The sequence below is a fragment of the Mus musculus genome, chromosome 14 (genome assembly GCF_000001635.26).
Source record: "Mus musculus strain C57BL/6J chromosome 14, GRCm38.p6 C57BL/6J".
NCBI classification, from domain to species: Eukaryota; Metazoa; Chordata; class Mammalia; order Rodentia; family Muridae; genus Mus; species Mus musculus.
The window spans coordinates 70,092,753-70,116,619 of record NC_000080.6 but is presented as its reverse complement, the minus strand read 5'-3'; the positions used below and the strand labels follow the sequence as shown (position 1 = coordinate 70,116,619).

The 23,867-nt window shown below is 45.9% G+C and overlaps 1 protein-coding gene across 6 annotated transcripts in view; it reads right to left on the bottom strand.

Annotated features, from left to right (window-relative positions):
* Bin3 (bridging integrator 3) overlaps positions 1 to 16,531 on the bottom strand; it is a 37,876-nt gene extending 21,345 nt beyond the window's left edge. For 3 of the 6 annotated variants that reach the window (XM_030247901.1, XM_006519332.4, XM_030247902.1), the window contains exon 1: positions 16,424 to 16,530. Coding sequence is in view for 2 of the 6 variants with exons in the window: in XM_006519330.3 (XP_006519393.1) it covers positions 16,424 to 16,431 (8 nt within the window). In the remaining 4 variants the exon portion in view is untranslated. Of the gene's footprint in view, positions 1 to 16,423 lie in introns of all 6 variants that reach the window. The other 3 variants (NM_021328.4, NM_001360404.1, XM_006519330.3) reach the window with 2 other exon arrangements.
* Between the last annotated feature and the right edge of the window lie 7,336 nt (positions 16,532 to 23,867).

The window sequence follows — 23,867 nt, the reverse complement described above, 5'->3', positions numbered from 1 at the left end:
TCACCTTGACCCTCTCTATCACTCTGCAGAGAGGAAACGGATCATAAAGGAGATGAAGACAGGCTCAGGGCCACTGTGCTGCTCCCCGGGGACCCCGACTTCTCTCTGCCACTCACTTGAGGGTTCTTCTCAAGAGCTGCTCTAGAGTCTGTGGGATCAGGAGGGGCTGACGAGAGCCTGTGTGGAACAGTGTGTTTTAGCACAAGGGGAAACCGGTTCCCTGCAGGCGGCCAAGTCTCCGCCGTAGTTACTGATGATCGGACAGGATTTTATCAGACTGTCTGCACAGTTTTTCAGCCTGCTCACTCCAAAGCCATGTCTAACTGCTACAACACCTTTTAAGTAAAATAAACATTCTATTCTTGATTTTCAGAAAAATTGTGAAGTATCATAATTCCTATGCCTCCCTGCCCTGCTCCCTCTTATGAACATCTTACATTAGTATGGTCCATTAGTCATGATTAATGAACCTGGAATGACATAATAAAATCTGTGGTTTAGTCAGATTGCCTTAGTTTCTCTTCAGTGTCCTTTTCAGAACCAGGAACCCATGCAGTCTACCACACTACATTTGGCCGCTAAGTGCCTCTTGGTGTGACAGTGTTAGATCCCCTGGCTTTGATGACCCTGGCAGTTTTAATGGGGACTGGTCAGATAGTTTATAGTTAGATGCCTCCTCACACCCTTTGGGCAACATAGTGCAGCTCACAGCCACTTACACCACCAGCTCCAGGGTATCTGATGCCTTCCTCTGGCCTTGGTAGGTACCTACATACATGTGCCATACATTCACATGGACTCATATGTAAAAATAAATCTTTAAAACAGCAACAACAAAAACCCTGTTCTTGTCACGTCTCCTCTCGGATATACTGCAGACATGATACACCCCTGCTGTCCCCACTGAGCCACAGGCTGAGGAAGTGCTTCAAAAGTCCCCCCACTGTGGTCCCTCCCTCCTCCTCTCCACTAGGGAGTCACTATTTATTTTACTTATTTAGGCCATCATTCATATCAGTGTGAACACATGGATATTTAATACTCTGGTTCATAATCCAATATGCTTTATTTTGATACTCAAAACTGCTTCAATTGGGCCACTGAGAATGTTACAGTTGGCTCATGTGACCTTCAGACATATTCCCACCAGTGCACGGCACATGCCCGAGTTAAGTCGTACCTCCTTTAATACAAGACACCCCGGGCTCACCGTGAGCCTACTTCAGCCACATGGCCATTTTCTACTTTCTCTGAATCTATACTCCTTATTTCCCACCCCAAATTTAAGTAGTCGGCACTCCTTGGATCACACAGGAAAATGAGGCATACAGCTACACCCGAATGGAGCCTCCCACTTCCCGCCTTACTAGGAGGTGCTCTTAAGTCTAAAGCTTTGCTTACTTAGAATGGTCTCATTGAAAAGTTTCAAGAAAAGGGTGAGAAAGAAAGAAAGACCCGCTGCCAGCCATTATCTCCACCCAAGGTTACTGTTTCAGTAGTATTAATTATGTAAAACATGGGCTGAAATAAAAAAAGCTGAGGCAAATGTGCTAGCAGTGTCAGTCCTGGGGGAGAGAATGTGGCTCCTGTCTTCTTTCCTCTTTGCACTTGCTGTAATTCTTCAAATAACCAAAAAAACCAAGAAACCAAACAAACAGAAAAACCCAACCCTTCAGGTTTTTTTTTTTTCTTAACTGCAAAAACACCCCCTGATTAGTGTTAGAACCTTAGAAGACATGGAAAAATACAAATGATGAAGAACACGACAGCTGAGCGCTCGCTCACACACTGTAGAGGCAAGACCGAGCAGCGAGCTGCTGAGTTACTGCTCCGGACATGCATCTGCACACGTGTATGTATCTATCCACACATGTACTGATAATAACCTTTGAAAAGAAAATGGCCATAACATGAACGTTTTCATATGAACACATAGTTTTTAAGTCTAATATTTAAAAATTTACTAATTTAGCAAAGTAATGGGCTTCCTTACAGCATCGTCACCCATCTGGAAAGAAATACCTCCCCCCTGCTCTCTGCTGTTCCCTGCGTCCCACCAGGCTTGCTTTAGCTTTCCTGGTATGTGGATCCCAGCACTCCACTCAATTTCCCACTTCCCCTAAGTTCTCTTCCTTTCATGATCCCTTTTCTAACTGTGTGATACACACACACCCTTTTAAATTTAGCTTCTGCAAGAGGAAAAACACACATGGGATTTGTCTTTTGGAGTCTGGCTTATTTTGTTTAACATAATGACTTCCAGTTGCAACCATTTTTTCCTCCTACAAATGTCATGATTTCATTTTTCTTTATGGCCGCAAAAAAACTCCCTGTGTCTGTGCTCCACGTTCTTACTCCCCATCTATTTGCTGGCAGAATCACAGGTTGAACGTATGCCCTGTTTTTGTGTGACTAGTACAGCTATTAACACGGATGTGCAGGTATTGCTCTGGTGCACTGACCCAGGAGGCGAGTGGCTGACTCATATGGTAGTTCTATTTTCAGTTTCCCAAGGAATTTCCACAGTGGTGGTACAAGTTTACACTCCTACCAGCAGTGGATACAGGCTCCCCTCCCCGCCTGTCACCAGCATTTAGTACTTATTCATTTTCATGTAATATGCCAATAGTTTTCATCATTGATTTAAGAAAATATTATACACTTACTTGTTGTGTATGTGCATACGTGTAATGCTATGTCAGCTCCTTCTACTGTGTGGGTCTCAGGGATGGAACTCGGGTTGTCAGGCATGGAGGTAGGAGCCTTTGCCAACTGAGCCATGCCATCAGTGTCTATTGTACTGTCTGTCTGTTTTCTGAGACAGGGTTTCTGTGGAGCTCTTGCTGTCCTGGAACTCGATCTGTAAACCAGGTTGGCCTCGAACTCAGAGATCCACCTGCCTCTGCCTCCCGAGTGCTAGGATTAAAGGCATGGGCCACCATGCTATCTAGTGTTTGAAGTCAGGGTTTCTCTGTTTTCCAAGGTATGACCCTCCTGCCTCATCCTGAGTCTGGGATTACAGGTTTGTCACATGCCTGGACAAAATTTCTTTTTGAACTTCAAATGTATTACTTTTTCATCTTCCAACATCCCAGTAAGTATGAAGTCTCTGTGAAATCTGAAGCCACCCTGATTTCTGCCCTTTTTATGTGGTCCATTTTTTCATTTTCTTTTTGCAAGTCCAAAGGATGGTGGGTTTGCCATGGTCTGTTTTCAGCTGCTGGGCTGGCTTCTCACTGGGCAGCTGGCAATCTCTAAGACGTTGGCATTGACTTCCCTCCATTGTCTGGTACCTGCCTCAATCTTGCTGATTCCTCTCGGTTTCTGATTTCTCTGCTTTTCTACATTTGTGCATTTCTGCTATCAGGTTTTACTTAATGACTTTAATCCCAGAGACATGGTTTTAATTCAGTGTGTTTTGCAAAAAGAAACCCAATTGTTAATAATAATGACAACTTATAAAACATGTGGCTACCACCACCACCTCAGTGCTGAGGCCAAATCCCAGGTTTTCTTCTGTATTTTCCCCACTAGCATATTTTTAATCTCAGAGCTTGACCTTTTTGACTGTCTTTTGTGGTGTTGTTTTGATTTTTCCAGTTGGCTCATCTCTCTGTGGACTGTAGCAGCTTAAAGTTTCTTCTCCCTTTCCAGTCTCTTTCTTTCTAGTCTTTATGATTGGTCTGACGCGTCTTCCTCGGAAGCCTCACATGTGTGACTTGGGGACAAAAGAGAATTCTGAAGTGCATAGCATGTTGGTTAAACATGAAGAGCCATCTGACTAACATTTTTGTGGGGATCTTCTTGATATGTAGGTTTTTTTCTCCTGGGAAGGGAAGAGCCCACACGTCTCCTCACTGGGAATAAAGGCGACCCTGCTCAGCATTCTGGGAAGCTGGTGGATGGAGCAGGGTGTGTGCGCCCATGTGTGCTGGCAGGCAGGGAGGGGCATGTCTTGGCACTTGGCTGTGGACACGCATTTCACCCTCCTGACTTTACTGTGGTCCTCTTTCCCTTGACTATGTTCAATCTCTCAGACTTTACTGTGGCCCTCTTTCCCTTGACTATGTTCAATCTCTCAGACTTTGCTGTGGTCCTCTTTCCCTTGACTATATTTGATCTCTCAGAGATGTTAGGGATTTGCTGGCCAGTGAGTATTGAATTTTGCATCCCTTTTTAAAGAAAAAAAATATATAAATAGATGTGAAAGTGAAAACTTACGTGTAAAAAAAGGCTTCAAAGATAAAAATTGGAAGTAAACAAACGGAACGGAAAATCGAGGATAACCTGCGTCTTTCTTACTCATCTGCTTGCACACTTCTGTGTCTTTATTCCTCTCCTGGCTGTTCGGTCTTTGTCTCTTCGCGCGCCAGAGTCAGTATCATTTTCTCAAGGGAAAAGTGAATTCCGGTTTTTCCTCTCAGAGTTAACTGAATTAGTTTTCTGCTACTTACAATTTAGAAATAAAGTGTTTCCCTGCTAACTAATAATGTATAAATATAAAATTTAACATTGCTGTAAAACTTAGGAAAATCCCACATTTCTTTTGTAAATAAACTGTAAGACTCCAGTGCATAGTGCAAGATTTTTTGTAGAGTGGTTTATCTCATGCTCTTGGAGCGAGTGACAGTCACCATTCTGTCACTGATGTCCTTGTAGGAGACACATCATGAGCTCTGCTATCTTTGTTGGGTCTTTCACAATCAATCTGCCAGAAATTTCTGTCTTATCCATGTGTTCCAGTGACTCCTTCCTGTTTACCAAATGGAGATTCTCAAACAATTATCATTAATATTTAAAATTGATTTAGTCTCTTTACTGATGACCAGTTTTGGGTACAAACTGAAAAGACTGTTATATTATTTAATTGATGTAATTGCTCCCTTACCTTTATCATTTCTGATTCATTCGTTGTTACATCCAATTTCCTCCCTTTTTCTGTAGTGCCTGGGATTGAACCCAGGCTCACCAGGCAAGCATTCTACCAGTGAGCTTCGGTCCTCAGTTTCTCCTTTACTTTAAAAATTGAAAGGCGACTTCAGAAGTACTTTTTGTTTCCTTCAAACTCAGAGCTAGTCATTTTTCATTTGTTTTATTAAAAATATCCAAAATGCCTTTACAAATGGCAAATTAGACAGTATAATCTCAACTCAATCCTCCAGACCCACCCAAATAAAAGCACAGGCTATGTCAGAGCTGAGTGACATGGGGGGTTAAAACAAGACAAAGTGAGAAGATAGAGGCCTAAGCAAACAATAAAGATTAATTATGGTAGAAATGCTTTCAGTTTAGAAAAACAGGACCACGTGACCACAAGGCTCCAGTTCTTTCTAAAGGGGCTGGACAGCGTTTGTGCAAGTCGGGTTCCTGAGGTGACACGTTTTCATTAGTTCTCAGAGTAAATCCACCTGTGTGTGCCCTAGTATAGAGCTCTCTTAGGGAGGGGACCCTTCATCCTGCTGCTAGGGCGCAGCAGAGACTTGGATGGTGGCTCTTGGGATTGCCCAGTGCCAGTTTAGGGTCTCGCTGTTTTCCCCTCCAGCAGGTGGTGTGAGGGAAGTTCACTGTGGTGTGAGGGAAGTTCACTGTGGTGTGAGGGAAGTTCACTGTGGTGTGAGGGAAGTTCACTGTGGCTTGGATTTGCATCTTTCTTCTGATGTTGAACATCTTCTCCCTTTCATGTGTTTATGGGTTACATGGGTACCACTGGAGAAACACACACTGGGCTTTCTTTAGTCCTGTTGAGTTGTGAGAGGCCACTTTACACTCCGATGTCAGATCCTCAACTTCATTCCATTAATCTGCATGCCAGTTCACCCCGTCTCTCTTCCTGTGGCTTTCGAGTGAGCTTTAAGACTGGAGTTGCTTAAGACTGATTTGATGATCCTGTGTCCCCTTTCTTCCCATATGGATTTTAGTGTTTGTTTTTGTTTTGTTTTGTTTTTTTATTCTTATATCTTGTATCCACTTAGAATTTATTTAAAGTGTGTAGCTACAGAGTTGCTTCAACAGGAATTAAACTTGATCTTTTTTATAAAGCTAGGTGTGCTGGCACATACTTATAATTTATGATCCCAGAGCTGGAGACAGGCAGATCCCCATGGCTTGCTAGTCTCCCAGCTTAGCCTACTTGGAGTCCCAGGCTGGTGAGATCCTACCTTAAAAGCAAGGCACACAAGGTACATAGCTCCTGGGGACAGCAGCTGAGGTTGTCCTAGCACTGTCAAAAAACACACACGTGAACATGAACTATACAATCTTTTTTTTTTTTTTGGTGTATGTTTATGTGGGTTTTTGTTGTTTTGTTGTTGTTGTTTAAAGATAGGGTCTTACTCTGTGGCTTTCATTAGCCTGTAACTCATTCTATAATACAAGCTGACATTAAATTCACAGCAATCCTCTTGCCTCAGCCTTGTAAGTGCTGAAATTACAGGCATGCACCACCAGGCATGACTTAAAAAATATCTTTGAGAAAAATCATATATTGGTGTTAAATATTCCTACTGTTTCACAAATAAGTAAAAACTTTAACATCCAGTAAAATTAATCCCTTTTCTTGCATGACTTTCCAGGTAATATTTAGAGCTATTTTTGTTTTATTATTCAAGATGAATCATCTGCTGTGTCCTCCCTCCACACTAAAGCCCTATAAATATATATTTAATATCATTAGAGATGCATCATACTTTAAGTGTGTGAAGATCCTATATCCACAGACACGTAAGTTTACACCTAGGGTGGTAATATCTCCATCTGCTCATTCAAGTCTTTTTCTTGTGTCCCTTAGTCATAAGACTTGATTTTTCATTTCTTTTCTATCACCCTCTCTCAACTCCATCTTTCTTTCTTTCTTTTCTTTCTTTCTTTTGTTTTTAAAGATTTATTTATTATTATACATAAGTGTGGCTGTCCTCAGATGCACCAGAAGAGGGCGTCAGATTTTATTATGGGTGGTTGTGAGCCACCATGTGGTTGCTGGGATTTGAACTCAGGACCTTGGGAAGAGCAGTCAGTGTTCTTACCCACTGAGCCATCTCTCCAGCCCTCCTCCTTTCTTTTTTAAATAGGGCCTATAAATTTATTTTGTTGGCTATTAAGAGCCCAAAGTAATATTTAAATGTAAAAATTTTAGCTCTATATGTCTTAGGAATGTTCCATAGCAGTTATTAATTTTTTTTAATCCCATGAAATGGGATTCTTTTTCATTTTATCTTGCTGGATATATTTACCTTCTAATCGCCCCCACACTAACATACCTACATACTTAACCTGTATAGCTTTAGAAATTCAACTGCAGAAGGGAGACTAATTAGAGTTTCCAAACAGATACAGGAAAATAATGATAAAATGTTCCTTGTCTTTACAAATACTTGAACCTATGCTTTCTTCTTATCTAGTAACTGTGTTAACTAGAAAGTCTTTTTTTTTTTTTTTTTTTTTTTTTAAGAATAAGATGGCTTAAGCCGGTCATGGTGATGCACGCCTTTAATCCCAGCACTTGGGAGGCGGAGGCAGGCGGATTTCTGAGTTTGAGGCCAGCCTGGTCTACAGAGTGAGTTCCAGAATAGCCAGGGCTACACAGAGAAACCCTGTCTCAAAACAAACAAACAAACAAAAAGAATAAGATGGTTTTGCATTTTCTCTTTCACTAAGAAATATGAAGGGAATCACTGACTTCAGCCAGAAAGCCTGCGAACAGAAAGGAAGTAGCTTTCTGTTCCTAGATTACTAAAAGGCACAAAGACCGCATTTTTGGCAAGTCAATGTCTTGGCAGCACGCATCTGGGTGAGCCATTTACTCTCCCATGATGTACCACTGTGATAAAGTGAGCAAACATATTCCCTGGTATTGAACTATCCTATCATTGCTGAAGTGTTCTGCTTGGTAAAGGGTACATCACTTCTATGTATCTACATCTTGCTTTCCGATCATGATATGTAGCTTATCAGGGACAAAGACTGAATGCTTTTCTTCTTTGCAACCCTGGCAGGTACTGTTTTAGGTACAGTGCAACATTGTCAGCCTTCCGGTAAATGTTTACTGCATCCTTACTAAGGGCCACCTTTTGTGACAAACAAGAAAAACCTGTGCCGTGATGTCATGGACATTTTCTGTCATCCACAGTGATGAACGATGAAGTGAATGAGCAAAAAGAATGTCCTGTTCCACACTCAGGTCCTGCAGAATACTATATTATACTATGATTTAGGATTCCTGAAAAACACACAAGCAAGCCCTTCCCCCACCCCCTCTTAGACAAAGGTATATAAAGAACAAAAAGGTAATAGCCTTTGGGTTCCTAATCTGATGTTTGATCAAAGTAAACTGACAAGGAATGCAGACAGCTGCAGATCAGATGTGGCCTCTGTCTGGAGAAGTTAACAGAGAAGTTATCAATTTTATTTTATGTATATAAATGCTATGCCTGTATGTATATATGTGTAAAATGTGCCTGTAGAAACTCGAAGACAGTGTCAGATATCTGGAAGTCCTGCTACAGATGGTGGTTAGGCATCATTCCAGTACTGGGAATTGAACTCAGTTCCTCTGCAAGAGCAGCAGTTGCTCTTAATGACTGAGCCATCTCTCCAGTCCCCAAGGCAATTTATGCTAAAGAGCTTTTGAGGCTACTATGAAGGGAGGTGAGTCTTTTGGGTTAATTTTTTATATAACCCTGTTGTGCCCAGGAAATAACTAGAAACCAGGGGCAGATGGGCTGCTCCTTGGCACTGATATGGGACATACTCTCAGTGGGCAGAGGGAGGTGGCAAGGAGGGGGACAAGAGGAAAGAAGCTGTAGGCTCGCTACACTTCACCAGGCTCTCTGTTCTCCGTCCTTCCCAGTGGAAGTCAGGCTAGGAGGAGCTGCTACTCTGGGAGGTGGCAGCATATGAGTTGTCCCTCCTGACCCGGCTTTTATCCTGTTCCCCACCCCCCTTCCTGGGGACAAGCAGTAGCCCAGAGAGAAAGTAGGGTTTGCTACCCAGAAGCAATGTTCTGGAAGCAATCAAGAGGTTTATAGTTCCCTCTCTCAACCGGCGGGCACTTCTCAGTTCTGCTGGTCACTCTATAAACATAAGCACCAGAGGTCAGGGGAAGGGATATTTTGGTCTCAGTAACAAAATGGTGAAAACAGTCCACAACCTCCAACATGCCTCACCTCGGACAGAAAGAAAACAAAAAACAAGTTCCGAGTGTACAGAAGGGAAAGGATTCTATTTTTTTTTTTTTCACAATAAAGAAAAGTCAACAGGATGTTCTCCGAAGCTACAAATATACTCCTTTCAAACAGTAAATATCTCTATTAGCAGCATGATGGCAGTTGGCTAATTCTGTCTGTCTCAGTAAAACCTTCCAAAAAAGTTCCTGCTCTTGTGTAACATCTATTTACAAATCGGCTATTTGCATTCTCAATTTGCTAGGTTTCTCAATCTTTTGTTTCCTCACCCGCCCCTACTGCAGGGACAGAGATAAGAGGCTGACCCAGATGGTGGCTGGGTGGGGATCCCCTGAGTCACCCCAGCACATCACTCAAGTCCTGCCTTCTTGGGAGCATCCCCTGCACTCACATACACAATGGTTGGGAGTTCAAAGCTCTGTAAGCTCCTCGCTCTCGGCTTCACCTGCCTTCCCAAAATATGTTTCTGGTAAATAGGAATCTAGGCCTGTGGGTAGAGAGAACCCCAGAATGATTTAGGCTCCCCCTTTCTGCGTCTCTGGATATCTCCAGCTGGGCAAGAGACTCCCAGAGCTGGGGTGGGGGTGAGAGGGAAGGAGGTCTGAGCAAGAGTGGGCGGTGGTTGATAGTGGCTGAAACCCTGGCTCCCCAGGGAGTGGTCTGGGCCTGAGTCACTGTCTCGGCAGGAGAGGAAGGTGGGCGGGAGACAGCAGCTTCTCCAGCCTAGGACTGGCTCTGCCCCCATCTTCTTTGGAGTCCTGCCTGCTCTGGTCTAAGGCCCACAAGGCCTGCCACTTTGACAATCATACAAGTAGAAGCCCAAGGCCTGGGTCACGGCCAGGCAGGGTTTATAGTCATGTGGCACTGCTGGAACAGGTGCTCAGTGGATCGCTTTTCTAGCTGCTATGCTGAAGGCCAGAGAAAGGTCAGCCTGAGAAAGGGAAGGACAGACATCCTTAGAGGGTAACAACCAGGGCTGAAATCACTCACCTCAGTTACCTATGACCACTGCCCCCTGCCCTGGCTTGACATGAATTAAGTGCATCCCAAGTCAGAGAGCTTGGAACACGACCCCTGACCTGCCATTCATTTGAAGAGGGTGTGTGAATAATTAAAAATAAAAAGCATGACTCTGTGACTTGGCCGACTTGTATGTGGGACCAGGACAATCCATCGGCTCATCTATGATCCCTCCTTCCCGCTGTCCCCCAAGCTGTCCTCTCAAGGGGAGACAGAGTGAACCACATGGTGTTAGGTCATGTAAACAAGGGCGCCGCTGAATTAAAGTGAGCATTTATTAAGCATCTACTATGGCCAGACTCTGTACTTCACAGGGATGGCACTGGGGGGGGGGGGAGGTCAGGTGTCAGAACGCTGGGGTTCAGATCCTGGCTGTGCTCACCACCATCTGTGACATTCACACAAGTCACCTCAACTTCCTCAGTTTCCTTACCTGTAAGATAGGGTAAACGTCTGCTTAGCCTATAGGCTGCTGAGGTGTTGAGTAAGTCTAATGCTTGAAACAGCTCCTGACATGTGGTAAGTTAGGTCTGGAGAGTTTTGCTGCGATGGTGGTGGCAATGGTACTGTGATGAAGACCAAACTGAGGCCTAGAGGGAGAGCTGCAAAGTGACAGAAGTTACACAGGGAGGCGGGGGGGAGTGGACAGAAGACTTCTGTGCTGTTCTTGAAGCAAGTCTATAGCAGACTGTACCACATCCAGGGCCAAGCTACACCCCAGTTTACAACACAGAGGGGATTTCTCCCTAAACAGTGTGAGGATTTGTGCTAGCAACTTGGAGGCTGGTATGTGTTTAAAAGCCAGGAAAAGAGTAGATAGGAAATTCAAGGTGCTTGGTGATGACTTCTGAGAACCTTCTCGTGCTTGACAGATGGGTGACCGTCTACTCTCATCCTAGTCCATCAGCAAGACCTGAAGACAGGAGAGGGTGGGTGTCCAACTTTACAGATGCTGCTGGAGCCCCAAGACTGAGTCCTGTCCTTTTTTGTTATCCTAGGACTCACCTCCCTCCCTCCCTCCTCCCCAACCCCCAGAGTTTCTCTGTGTAGTCCTGGCTGTCCTGGAACTTGCTCTGTGGACCAGGCTGGCCTCTAACTCACAGACACCTCCCCCCCTTCCTCCCAAGCGCTGGGATTAAAGGCGTGTGCCATCACCACCCCGCTGATTTCTTATTCTCCTCATATTTTCACTACACGTGTCCATAAGCAAACCCTAGAGTCATTTTCCTGGTCTAGCCTTTACCTGAGCAGCACAATGTCACTGAGATACCAGCTTTCACACTCAGCACAATGTCACTGAGACACCAGCTTTCACTCTCAGCACAATGTCACTGAGACACCAGCTTTCACTCTCAGCACAATGTCACTGAGACACCAGCTTTCACTCTCAGCACAATGTCACTGAGATACCAGCTTTCACACTCAGCTGTAGACTTCCGAGGCATGTTCATGTCCACATGCAGACTTCTGTAGTCCAGGTTACCATCAAACTCATGATGCTCCTGCCTCAGTATTCCAAGTGTTGGGATTTCAGGTACATGCCATTATGCCTGGCTACATAGCTCATTTAACCTGTCACCTCTCTCTCTCTCTCTCTCTCTCTCTCTCTCTCTCTCTCTCTCTCTCTTTGTGTGTGTGTGTATCATAGCTGCTAAACATCCACAGTGACAAAGCTGGCTTCTGGCATGTGGTTCATCTGGGCTGCTGTGGATCCACAGAGCCCAATCTGCTCCTCCAGCCCCCAGCACCCCGGTGGGTCCCCTCCGACACTTCTTGCCCCTATGCTGGCTATGAGATGACACTGGTCTGTTTGCCTGAAACCTGCTGTTTCTGTCTCTCTTTGGTACTGGGGATTAAACCTACAGCCTTTGACATGCTGAGCAAGTGTCCCACCATTCACTGATTTACATCCCCAGCACCCACTCATTAATTTTAATTAAGTAAAATATAATTAAAAATTGTATTTTTATTAACATATCGAAATCAGACAAATAAACACCATATTCACACTGCTGAAGTGACAAGTGCTAGTGTGTAGATTGAATATTTGTGAGCATACTCCTGCACAGTCAGTTTTCAAACTGCAATTCTTTTTGGGTACTGGGTTCTAACCCAGGTCATATAGATCAATTTAAATTGTGACACAATACATACATATATTATATACACATATACATATATTATTTATATATATATACACATATTACATTATTTATATAGATAGATAGATAATATAATAAACATGTATTCTGAGACCCTGTCTCAAAAAACAAGATGGGGGGCACCTGAGAAACAAGATTGACCTCTGGTGCATGCACACACACACACACACACACACACACAAATTGTAATAAAACTATTGGGAAGCTATCATCTAAGATGGCTTTCATGACTATATTTGTTCTCCTTTCGGAGCTTTGCAGGCTACAGCCACAATAATTTAAATCACTGCTTTTGCTATATTACCTCTTTGCTTAAAAGCCCTTAATTTTCCAAAGGCCAGGCTCAATTTCAACTCCTCAGCAGGGCACTGACAACAGTACAAAAAGTGGCTCCGAAGCTGAGTGCCAAGGCCTAACCATAGAGCTTCTGCCTGGCCAGTATGTACTGTGCTGGCCTCCCTGCCGACTGGCCGTACAGACCCCACCATGCACTCTTTCCAATCACTTTTCCCACATGCTTCTTTTCACCTGCATCTCATTCTCAGTTCTCCATGGAAACAGTAGGCACTTGCTAGGTCAAAGTTAAATTAAAATCTGCTTGGAATCATTCCTGACATCTTCCTGACATGTATTTCCAGTACTTTCCAGGCACTTGCTAAAGGCAAGTGTTGACTCTTGCAGCCTTCCAAATGTCCCTTAGCATTCGGTACCTTTGTAATGTTTAACAGCACTTAATCAACAAATATTGGTTGAATATCATCTTTGTGCGTCAGCTCCATAAAAATCAGAACTGAAAAAGGCCTTAAGGTGAAGACACCTAACTTACCAGATACCCTACCTGTGGGGTATCAATTGTTCACTTGCAAACACACTGCACACTCTGTCTGAGGAATATCAATATCTAAGAAGATTGCGAGTGAGAGAAAGCCTAAATGTCAGGAAGGGGCACACAGTCCTCACGTGGCCCAGCGGACTTCTGTGGCAGGGCATCTCCTGAGATTATCTATCTGGTCCATGTTACAGAGGGAGAAAACAAGACCTGGGAAGGCTGACCAGCCACCCTGTGAGCAACAGAACCTGGACTTGAGTGGAGTACTTGGTTTCCTAGTCCAACGTTATCTCTATTACCTTTAATTCCTTTCCTTCTCAAATGACACCTCAGCACCCCACCCCTGTCCTGTCATTTAAACCTCAGATTATGGAGGTCCATGGATCCAGGGAAAGCTATAATTCTTTGAGACAGCCGAGATTAAAGTCACTGTTCTTCTTTGGTTTTGATACAAGGTCTCACTGTGTATCTCTGATTGGTCTAGAAGTTACTTTGTAGACCAGTTTGGCCTTAATCCCTGGTGCTAGAATTAAAGGTGTGTACCACCATGCCCGGCAATTACCTTTAGTTGTAGTTCATTTTCACAACATACTGCACTGAATACACAGTTATGCAGAAACAGGTGGAGCAGGGGTGAGGACAAAGTGGGGAGCGTGTGATTTGGGGCCAAGAGGTGGACTAGTGCTCTGAGAGGCAAATATCCAATGCTTCCTTCCAAATCGGGCAGACCACTGAGTTGCCTTGCTGGAAGGCTAATGGGTAGGTGGGTGGTGGTAGTGCAGGTACTCACTAAATAAACAGGGGTTATGCAGGCTGCCTGCACAGTGAAAGAAACAAACAAAGACCTCTTACTCTTCCTGCAAAGTCCACAGTGTGCAAAGGGCATCAATATTGGACATTTCTCACTGTGACATTTTGAAAGGACAGCCTAGTCCAGAACAATGGATACCCTTTGGGCACCACGGACCACAGCAGCCTCAGGCCTTATTTAACTAGGCTTGGCCTAGTCCATGTACTTGGTGAACTTGACCTTGGGCATCAGCCTCCCATGATGGCTCTACGTCACTCTGGTCTCTTCCCCTAGTGAAAATTCCAATCTCAGATGAATGGATGGATTCATTCTGGGAGCAGAAAAACCACGCTGCGAGTGAGTCAGAAGGACCCAACTCTCGTTCCCCTGCCAGCCATTGAGCTAGGAACTGAGTGCGATTGTGTGCCCAGGCACGGGCGTTGGTCCCCTCTCTGGGAGAGAGGGTCAGGGTCCACGCAAGAGATGACGTAGAAGCCCTCGAAGCAGGAAGAGAAATGGATCTCTTCCTTCAGGGACAAAGCCATGCTTTTGGTTGTGACCCTCCGTCCAAAGAGGCACTAAGATGTGCTTGTACTGGCCAAGTAGTTCATGACAACCTCAGCCCTGTTAGTGGCTGCCAATTCCAAGTCTCTCCAACCTGATGGGCTTTGTTGGAAAATGGTTTGGAAAAAAAAATGCTAGTTTTCAAGAAAAGGAGGAGGAAGAGGAGGAGAAGGAAGAAGAGGAGGAGGAAGAGGAGGAGGAGCCCATTCAGAGAACCAACACCTCTAGTGGCCTCTGTTCCACTTATTCTATTTTTTTTTTTTAAAATAGAAATGTCAGTCTAAACGGAAAGCACCTATACTTTCTTTTTTATTTTTAAAAATTAGGCAAGAGAGATTCAAAGATTCAAGGTGCATAAACCAAGATGACTTCTAGCATCATGAAGCTGGAGGTACACAGACTGATGCTTAAAAGAAACGACTCTGCTTCAGGAGATTTCCCTTTAGCAAAGGGAACTGAGGAAGTGCCCCTTGACCTGTCACTAGCTAAGCTGTAACAAGATGGGGAAGTTAGCTTTTAGGGGTTCCAGCTTTCTGTGGGCCTCTTGGAGGAAGAGGTTGAGGGGAAATGAGTATCTCCTGCTGAGGCTTATTAGAGCTTCGCGGGTGTGTGTGTGTGTGTGTGTGTGTGTGTGTTCTGTTCCCTGCTTCTCCAGCTGTCTGACATTTGTCCACCAATTAACCTCAGTCTGAGAAGCAGGTGGAGGAAGGGGCAGAAGTGGTTTACACTGTACATTAGAAAGCTATCCTTGACATTGACTGACATTAGCTGCTTGTGGCGAAAGCTTGGTCTCCACTGGTGGTCAAGTGTGAAAGCCTTCTCAGAGGGTGTCTAGCTAATTTCATTCATTCATAGCTGATTATCATGCACTTATTTTGCATAACAGACTGGGCTCTGAGCAAGTCCAGCCCCCTACATTAATGCACCTTGGGATCTAAAGAGGGCTGATTAATCTCATACTTCCTTGGAGGCCAATTTATTCATACAAATGCATTGTAAACAGTTAGGAGTTTGAGTGGGGACCATGGACACACAGGCTCTTGGGCCTAATGGTAAAGACATTGACAGCCTTTAAAGAAGCCCTAGGAAGACAGAAAATTTATGACTTTTCATCTGCACGTAAAAACAAAAACAAAAACCCCAGAGCAACAATTAAGGACCAGCTTTTGGGGAAAGAGGACCTTCCACATTAGGCTAATCACAAACAGGAAGTATCCACCGTGAGCTCCCCCCACCCCCATCTGCAGCTGTGACATTCCAGCTCTATGGCTCCTTGGTTTGACGATCCCCATAAAGTTTAAGCTATGTCTATCTTAGAGAGAGGGCAGTGGGGTCACAGCCCTGGAAAGATTCAAACAGTCCAATCACACATTAAATGTGTGTGTGTGTGTGTGTGTGTGTGTGTGTGTGTGTGGTGCAATTCTGATCCTTCCCATGTGAGAATCAACTTTTACATTTTTAAAAAGAATTTCGTCTTTTGAGGCACTGTTAGGTGATGTTATTCCAGTTGTCTGAAAGCAGCTGGATTTTGGTCACAGAACTGTGCCTAGTCTGCCTCAATGAGCAACACAGCTCCGGAGCAGATAAGCGCGGTGTAGAGATGCCCACGGGAGCGAAGGAGGACACTGACTCCACCTCAATGGATAGCTGAGAGAAGAGGGAAGAGGGACTCCTCACGCCAAGGAGGTGAAAGGAAATGCGATGGGAGAAAGGGCAGGCAACAGGGATCAGACGCGGGTCCAAGGCTAAGGGATCCTCCTCGGGAGTCTGGCCGAGAGATGGAGCCTCCGGGAGAGCACCGAGGAGGCTCCCGGAACCGCTTAGGAGCAGGGCTGTCGGGCCGCCCTGGCTCCAGCCGACGCCACCCGGCCTCACTCACCAGCTCATGGTCCTAAACCCACGCCGACTGCCGGGGTCCTCGGTAGAAAAGTAGGTTCTCGAGGATCACTTCCGGATTCGGCCAGTCTCCAGGAAGTGATGAGGGACACGCCCCCTTATGCCCGGAAGAGGCGGGAGGGAGGCGGGCCCACGCGTTAACACTTTGTTCTCTTGTTGTTTGAGGCGGACTTTCTTTGCGGGACGTGGTTGCGCTCCGGCCCTGCTTTTAAGGCTCTGTGCGTAGAACCCATCACGGGCTGCAGTTTCTGTCTGATATGGGGTTTCTAACTCGGAGACACAAGCGGCGACAGGGGAAGGAGCTAGAGGAGACACAGTAGACGGGAAGCTTGCGCTTTGCTCTACACACTTTCGTATTGAAAATGTTGCATGTCTCACCTACATCACCTGGGTCCCCTCCCCCCTCTTCAAGAAGGTTCGGGGTTCGAATGGAAACAGAGTTAAGTGCTTTTCAGGGTGGACTAGTCTGTGAAGCTATTCAATGAGGGAAGATTCAGAAAGCCCGGTGTGATGACAGACAGGTATCTGCAATCCCCGAATTCTGGAGGTTGAGGCAGGGAGAGGTCATGAGTTCGAGGCTAATGTTGACAACATGGCCCATCTGGGCTTCACAATCAATCCAGTCTTAAGAGAAAACAATACACCAAAGCCTAGCAAACAAAACAACAACAACAGGAGTAGAAGGCCTCGGCAATGTTAGGAAAAATCCTAACAAGTTGCTGGACAGGCTGTTAGGGGCCCCTGGAGCTGTGCATGGGGTTTTAGAAGAATAAGATCTAAGCAAACAGCTTGCATTGGGCCTCAGAATTCAGAGCCCCAGTGTACCACAAACTACCTAGAGTTATACGCTGAACCGAGTTTCTCTGCCCAAGTTCCTGCTTTAGAAGCCAGAAACTCAAGCAGAGAGAACCGTTCCAATCCTCTCTCCTGACCTCTCTAGGACTTCGCTTTCTTCAAATGTACCTGGAGGGTTGTAGGCACAGCCAGGGGAGCAGCTAAGTCCCTATGACCTAGAGCAGAGGTATATACAACGTGTCCCAAATTCCCAGGGCCCAGGGGCTCAGAGGAGGAGGAACAAGGGATGGCTTTTAGTTTTAAAAAGGCTTTCCAATAGGAGGTGGCTCCCTCAAGACATGTCACAGACCATCACCATGCTATTTCTTCAGGAAATAAGTAAGCAGGAGCAAAGGAGTGGTCTTGAAGAGAATAGAAGACCCAGAATCCTTGACAAACAGCTGAGGCAGAGAGCATGGGTTGGGAGAGTCTTGCAGCTTTGTATGGGGTGAGATGAATGGAAACACTGTGTGATTGTGAGTCTCTTGGTGTTCCAGCACTTGTGGATGGCTCTGCCCCATTTCCCCCTGCCCCATACTCAGCCTCCCTCAGACATCGTCTGTGGTGAGCAATATTTTCAAAAGTTCTAGCCTAGGACTGTGTATATCGAGAGAAGTCTGTTTGGGGGCTGTTGGTTGGAGTAGCTGACACATTTTGCAGGACAAGAATGGATGAGATCTGGACCAAGGGAAGAACTCAGGGCTCTAGTCCCATCTTTGGCAGCATGATCAATTTCACAAAAATCATGTCCCTTCTCTGGGCCTTGACTCCTCATCTATCAGAAGTGGGGATGGATAATACTGCTGATGAATCCCCTCTCAGTCAATTTCCAAGTGCACTGTTATATTAGTTCTCAACCTCCCTAGAGCTTCAACCCTTTAATATAGTTCCTCACGTTTTGGTGACCCCCAACCATAAAATTATCTTTGTTGCTATTTCAAAACTGTAATTTTGCTACTGTTATGAATTGTAATGTGAATGTCTGATGTGCAGGACCTGTAAACGGGTCATGACCCATCATAGCTTGAGAACCACTGATCTAGAGGCTCTTGGGAAATGGGACAGAGAAGAAAGACCTTGGAACAGAGAGGCAAGCCCAGAGAAACGAGCAGGTCTGAGCAATTGTTGATGTCTGAGGGTGAAGCTAAATCTGAATCTTCAGGGAGAGCTGAGGCCTAACTGGGGCTGTTTGTTTATTGCCCACCTCAGACTTTAACATAATCAGCAGGGTCTTCTAGGATACTGGGGAGAATGCTGGCTTCCTAGGGTTTGCCTGGGAAGTGTCTGGAGGTCTCTGAGGTTAACATAGCCTTCCTTCCTTTCAGCAAGTAGGGCCTTAGGTTTAGGGTTGTGTATACCTTGAAGCTTCTCTCTGTGAACTTCCCTGTGAGGTAGCATGCACACATCTAGCATACATGGTCTGCAGGACTGGAAGCTATATCTTGCCTTTCTATAACCAAAGGGCAGTACAATGCAGGCTGATCATGCCTCTTTGGGGATGGAAAGGAACAGGGTCAGTTTAGAAGTAGAGGCTGGGAGTTGGAAGGGCTTCAGGTAGAGGTGATGCTCCCGACTGCAAGCCTAGTTAGTAATCATTGCTTCTTCCCCAGATGGCAGATGGCAGGGGTCTATTTGATGAACAAAGCTATTGAAGAACTGATCTACTGTTCCCCTGACCTCTTCCCCAGAGTCTTTAACTCAGAAACTTATGCACAAATGCTCCCCATGGGGCCTTGTCTCAGAATATGTTACATCTTGCTTTGTCCCAGGCTTTCCCATATGAAGTTTAGGGCTGGCTAACTCTTTCAGGAAGCCCTGAGAGGCTCCTGAAATAGACCAAGATCCAGACTTTCAATGTTCTCCATGGATTCCTCGTCTTGCTTCACCATGCTTTTCACTTGCTTAGAAGGGTACCACTAAATCAGGGTTCCCTGAGAATTCAAGAGCCAAGGGCATGGAATGGCAAGCAAAGGTGGCAGAAGACAAAGGTGTCAGAGTAAAAATTTATGGAGGATGGGAGGCCCACATTGACTACTTAAAAGTCAGAGTGAAGGGTCATATCTGAAACCAGGCTGACAAACAACAATATGGACTAGGAATACCCACTAGGCCTTGACTCTGCTTCCAAGGGGTTGAGAGCTACTACTTTCTTCCAATGGGCTTTATCTTCCTTGACCACAATGTAAAGACTCCAGTCTAAATCAGGTTTGACAAATGAGTGTCACACCATATGCCAATTTTGATTGTTTATTATTAGCTGCCTTGAATACTATATTGAGGATTCTGGAGACTCACTCTGTGAGTCTGGTGAAGACATACAGTGATGGATTAGTAATGTCTGCTATGAATGAGCAAAGGGGTTAAGATGGTATGTGTGCTGTCTTATTTTGTTATTTTGACAAATAGTTAATAATCAACTATGCAAGCCATGCCATATATTATTCTAGGTGACCAATATATAACAATGCTGTGAGGTAGGTGATGCTGTCACTGTTGTCATCTTACAGGTATGAAGCACAGCCATGGAGTGATGAAGGAGAATTCCAACCTGGGCATCCTAGCTCTTTTTCTGCTTCTTTAACCACTTGAGCATATCACCTCTCCTTAATGAGTTCCAAAGTTCTTACCACCTCTGACTGTCTTTAGCTCTGTCAAGGTACAGTGGGCTCCCAGACTTGCATTTGGAGCCAGAAGGAGTGTCAGTACTGAAGGGCGAGCCCATTACCAAAGCCCCTAACCAAGAGCACTTTAATATGCTTCCTGCCCTTTGGCAAGCTGGCACCAGCAGATGGCAGCACCTGGTAGGGTGAGAGCAAAGGGCACCTCCTGACTCAGCCTGGAAGACCTTCAGGGAGCCCATAATCCAGATGTCAAGGGAAGCCAGGGCAAACAAGGGTGCAGAGGAAGTTTAGCCAGGGTATCAAGGAGTAGGGCTTCAGACTTTAGATCTGCAGGAAGCCCCCCCTCCTCCAGCCAATGCTTTGATTCCACCCAGCAGTGGGAGCCTCTCAGCTTGCATTTCATGGTGCTTTGCTGTGGGCTCCCCCCCCCCTTCCTCCACTCTGGAAGAATGACTAAGTTTAAGGACTAAAAAAAAAGTGTTTTGATTACACTGCCTTTTCACCAACTGGGAGCATTAGTCACCCCGGATTGCTGCAGATAACGGGGAAGGCGAGCAGCGTCCCCCTCCTCCCCCTCCTTCTCTCCAATTAGCTCACAGGCCCAGGGAAGAGATGAGTGAGTGAGTGAGAGAGAGGAAAGAGAGAGGGAGGGGGGAGGGGGAGGGGAGGAGAGAGAGAGACAGAGAGAGAGAGAGAGAGAGAGAGAGAGAGAGAGAGAGAGAGATCAGGAGCAAAACAATCGCTTCTGGATGATCCCCAGGCACTGGGGTGAGAGGTGCCAGATGAAAGCAGGGGAGACCCCTGAGGTAGGGCTCAACCCACAGCTGTAGGTTCTCACTGTACACAGCTATCTCAAGGGTATTAAGCCATGGCCAGCTGGCCCTGAGAGGCCTACTTCCCCAGGTAGGTCCAGTGTATACTGGGAATGGAAGCTGGAGGTAAACCAATAAAGACAGGACTTCTGAGGTGGGGACCCTGGTGGGAATGCTGTTAAGGTGACACACAGTAAGACTAACTGTTCCTGGATGGGGCTCTGAGGCCTTCATCCAGAGCTGGAATTTGCTGTTGGAAGAGGCAGCACTCACACACTATTCTCTGGACCAGCAGCAACCCCCCACCCCCACCCCCCAAGAGCAGTATCTACTGTGTTTGGCTGATTTTACCTGAACTTTTTTCTGCTCCTGCCTTGTTGCTGAGAAGCTATAGGGCTAGGACATTCTCCTGCTCTGGCCTATTGGTCCAGGGGAGCAGCTTTGGGCCTTGTGGTAAGGGCTGACTTTGGGAATCCTGGCCTCTTGGCGTAGATTTGTAGCCCATCCCTCCCATTCGGAAAGAAGTGGCTTTGAGTGGCCTTTCACATAGTAGGGCCATGGACACTTGTGTGAAGAATTTTAAACACTTGGCTACACACCATTTTAAATGCTAAAAATACTGGAAAAGGCAGAAACAGGGCGTTTATTCAACTTCCCCCAGGAGCAGGGTTTCGGTTACACAGTCATTGCAAAGACGGATTCGGTTTTGGACGGTTAACATCCACAAGCGTTAGGTATCCTCTGGCCTCCAGAACTTACAAGGCACTGCTTTGGAATGAATAGGGTTGAAAGAGACAGAAGCAGGTTTTCTTAGAACAGTTATTCTCAACCTTTCTAAAGCTGTGACCATTTTATATAGTTCCTCATGTTCCAGTGACCACCACCGCGCCCCCAAGCCATAAAATTATCTTTGCTGCTACTTTATAACTGTAGTTTTGCTACTGTTATGTTTATTACTATTATATTATGTAAATATCTGATATGTAAGATACCTGATATGTGACCCCTGTGAAAGGGTTGTTTGACCTGCAGGGGTCACGACCTACAGGTGGAGAACCACTGTGTTACCAGGCAGTGTCTAGGAATCTCTCCTGGTTTTGCTTTTCCGAGTGTCTTTAGTCTGGTATATGAAAGCTTTGCACCCTTGCTGAGCCTTCTACAGTTCCCAATAACCATAATTACCATTGGGGAGTCTTGGTAGCAGCAGGCAACCAAGTCATTCTCTATATATTAGATAATATACCATGCATAGTGGTTCAGCAATGCGTTTCTTCTATTCCCTTTTTATAAAGATGGGGGAAACTGAGATTAAATTGATTATCTAAGGCTATAGACTTGACCATGAGGACATGCACTGACTAAATTACCTTGGGTTACAAAAGAAATAGCCAATGGCATTGATGGAAGATTCCCTCTCAAACACTGAGCCTTGCTAGTGTCCTGATGAAGGTGGGCTGACAAGGTAAAGTCCCTCTTGCTTGGTGGCTGTACCTCCCATTGGCCAGCTTGAAGATGGAGTTCCCTGATATCAGAAGACAGCTCATGTTTTGAGCTGATAATGGTGGAATGAATTAGTTCTTAGACTTTTGTCCCTGACTAGGGCCCCGTTCCCCCTCAGATGAAGCCATTGGATGTTCTAGGTGAGCCAAAGGCGTGTAGATTTCCTAGGGAATCCTTGCAGTTTCCCCCCGCCCCCAGTAGCAAGCTGATCAGGGTGTGGGCAGGACTGGCCTAACTTGACCTTGCTCCAGGCCTGGCTGCCCCATGTCTGCCTGCTATTGCTGTGGACGAGACAGCCCCCAGACACTGGCAGGACAGGTGGCAATTATCCCCGGACACTGATTACACCACAGGGCCAACAGGGCCTCAAATAGCGCAGCAACCCAGCCTGGTGCTGGGAGTGGGAGGGAGGAGAGGGGTCCTGCTAGAGAGGAAGGGGCAGGGTGTAGGTGTGTCGGGAAAGGCTGTGGAGGCAGGGAAGAATGGCCTCGGTCTTTTGGGTGGTCTAGAACTATCAGAGAAAGGGGCAAGGTTTCAATGAATTAGGCTGGCTCTGAGTAACTGGACAGGGCCACTCAGTCTGATCAAAATGGAAAAGTTGTGCCTTGGACGAAGGACACGTGGAAAAGGTCGCAGTCCTCTAAATCAGTAACCAATAATATCACTGAGTCAGGCCGGATGTGACCCCCTAGACCCATACTGATCTTCCCCATGGAAGATATGTAGCTTGGAGGGAGAGAGTCCAAGCTAGGATGAGGAGGTAGCTGTGGACTCCGAGTCCTCCACTTTGGGAGGACCAGCCCAAGACGCTCCAGTCTTCAAGCAGTCCTCTCTCTCAGTCTCAGCTACTCGTGGTCTTGTGTGGGACTGCAACTGCCCAGCTCCAAGACACCTTTCTCAGCATTCCTTTAGACTGAGGCAAAAGCCACTAAGCTACAGGCATCAGGGATGTCAGGGGATGGGGTGGTGGCTGGGGCCACAGCATGTTGGATAGAGCATCTTGTAGGAGGGTGCTTAAGGCAGGGAGGCCTGGCATTTCACCCCTCCATTTTTATTTGTTCTACCCTCTGCAAAACGTGCCTGTCCCTGTCCTTATACCTCAGTTTCCCTAAGCTGGCAGAGAGGACTGGAATTCTGCCCACTGGCACCTCTACATCGAGTACAGGGGACTCGGGAGAGCCCAGTGAGGTTCAGGCCTTGGAGGCAATTGGGTGACGCCAGTGAGGTTCCTTTGGGGACTCGTCCTGAAGCTGGCTTCTTTTGAGACCTGCTTCTTGATGAACAGCATGGATTTCTAGCATGGCGGTACACAGGAGATGCTGGGACAGACAAAAAAAAAAAAAAATGAAAAAGGGAAGCTCCTTCATGATACACCCGCCCCCACTTCTCCTGACATAAGCACAGATTCCTACACATCAACCCCTCTAGTTAGAAGAATCTGCATCTGTATCAGTTTCCTGGCCTATCTATATTCCAAGGGAGGGCCTCAACCGTTGGATCCCATGACCTCAAACCAGCTGCAGACAACCAGGCCAGGGGCTGTGGCAGGACTGACTCTGGTCCCTCAAACACCATTGCGAGGGTAGCAGAGACCCATGGAGACTGGTGGCTGTATTCTTTCCCTTCCACCCCCCAGGACTCTACCTAACAGGTGCACCTC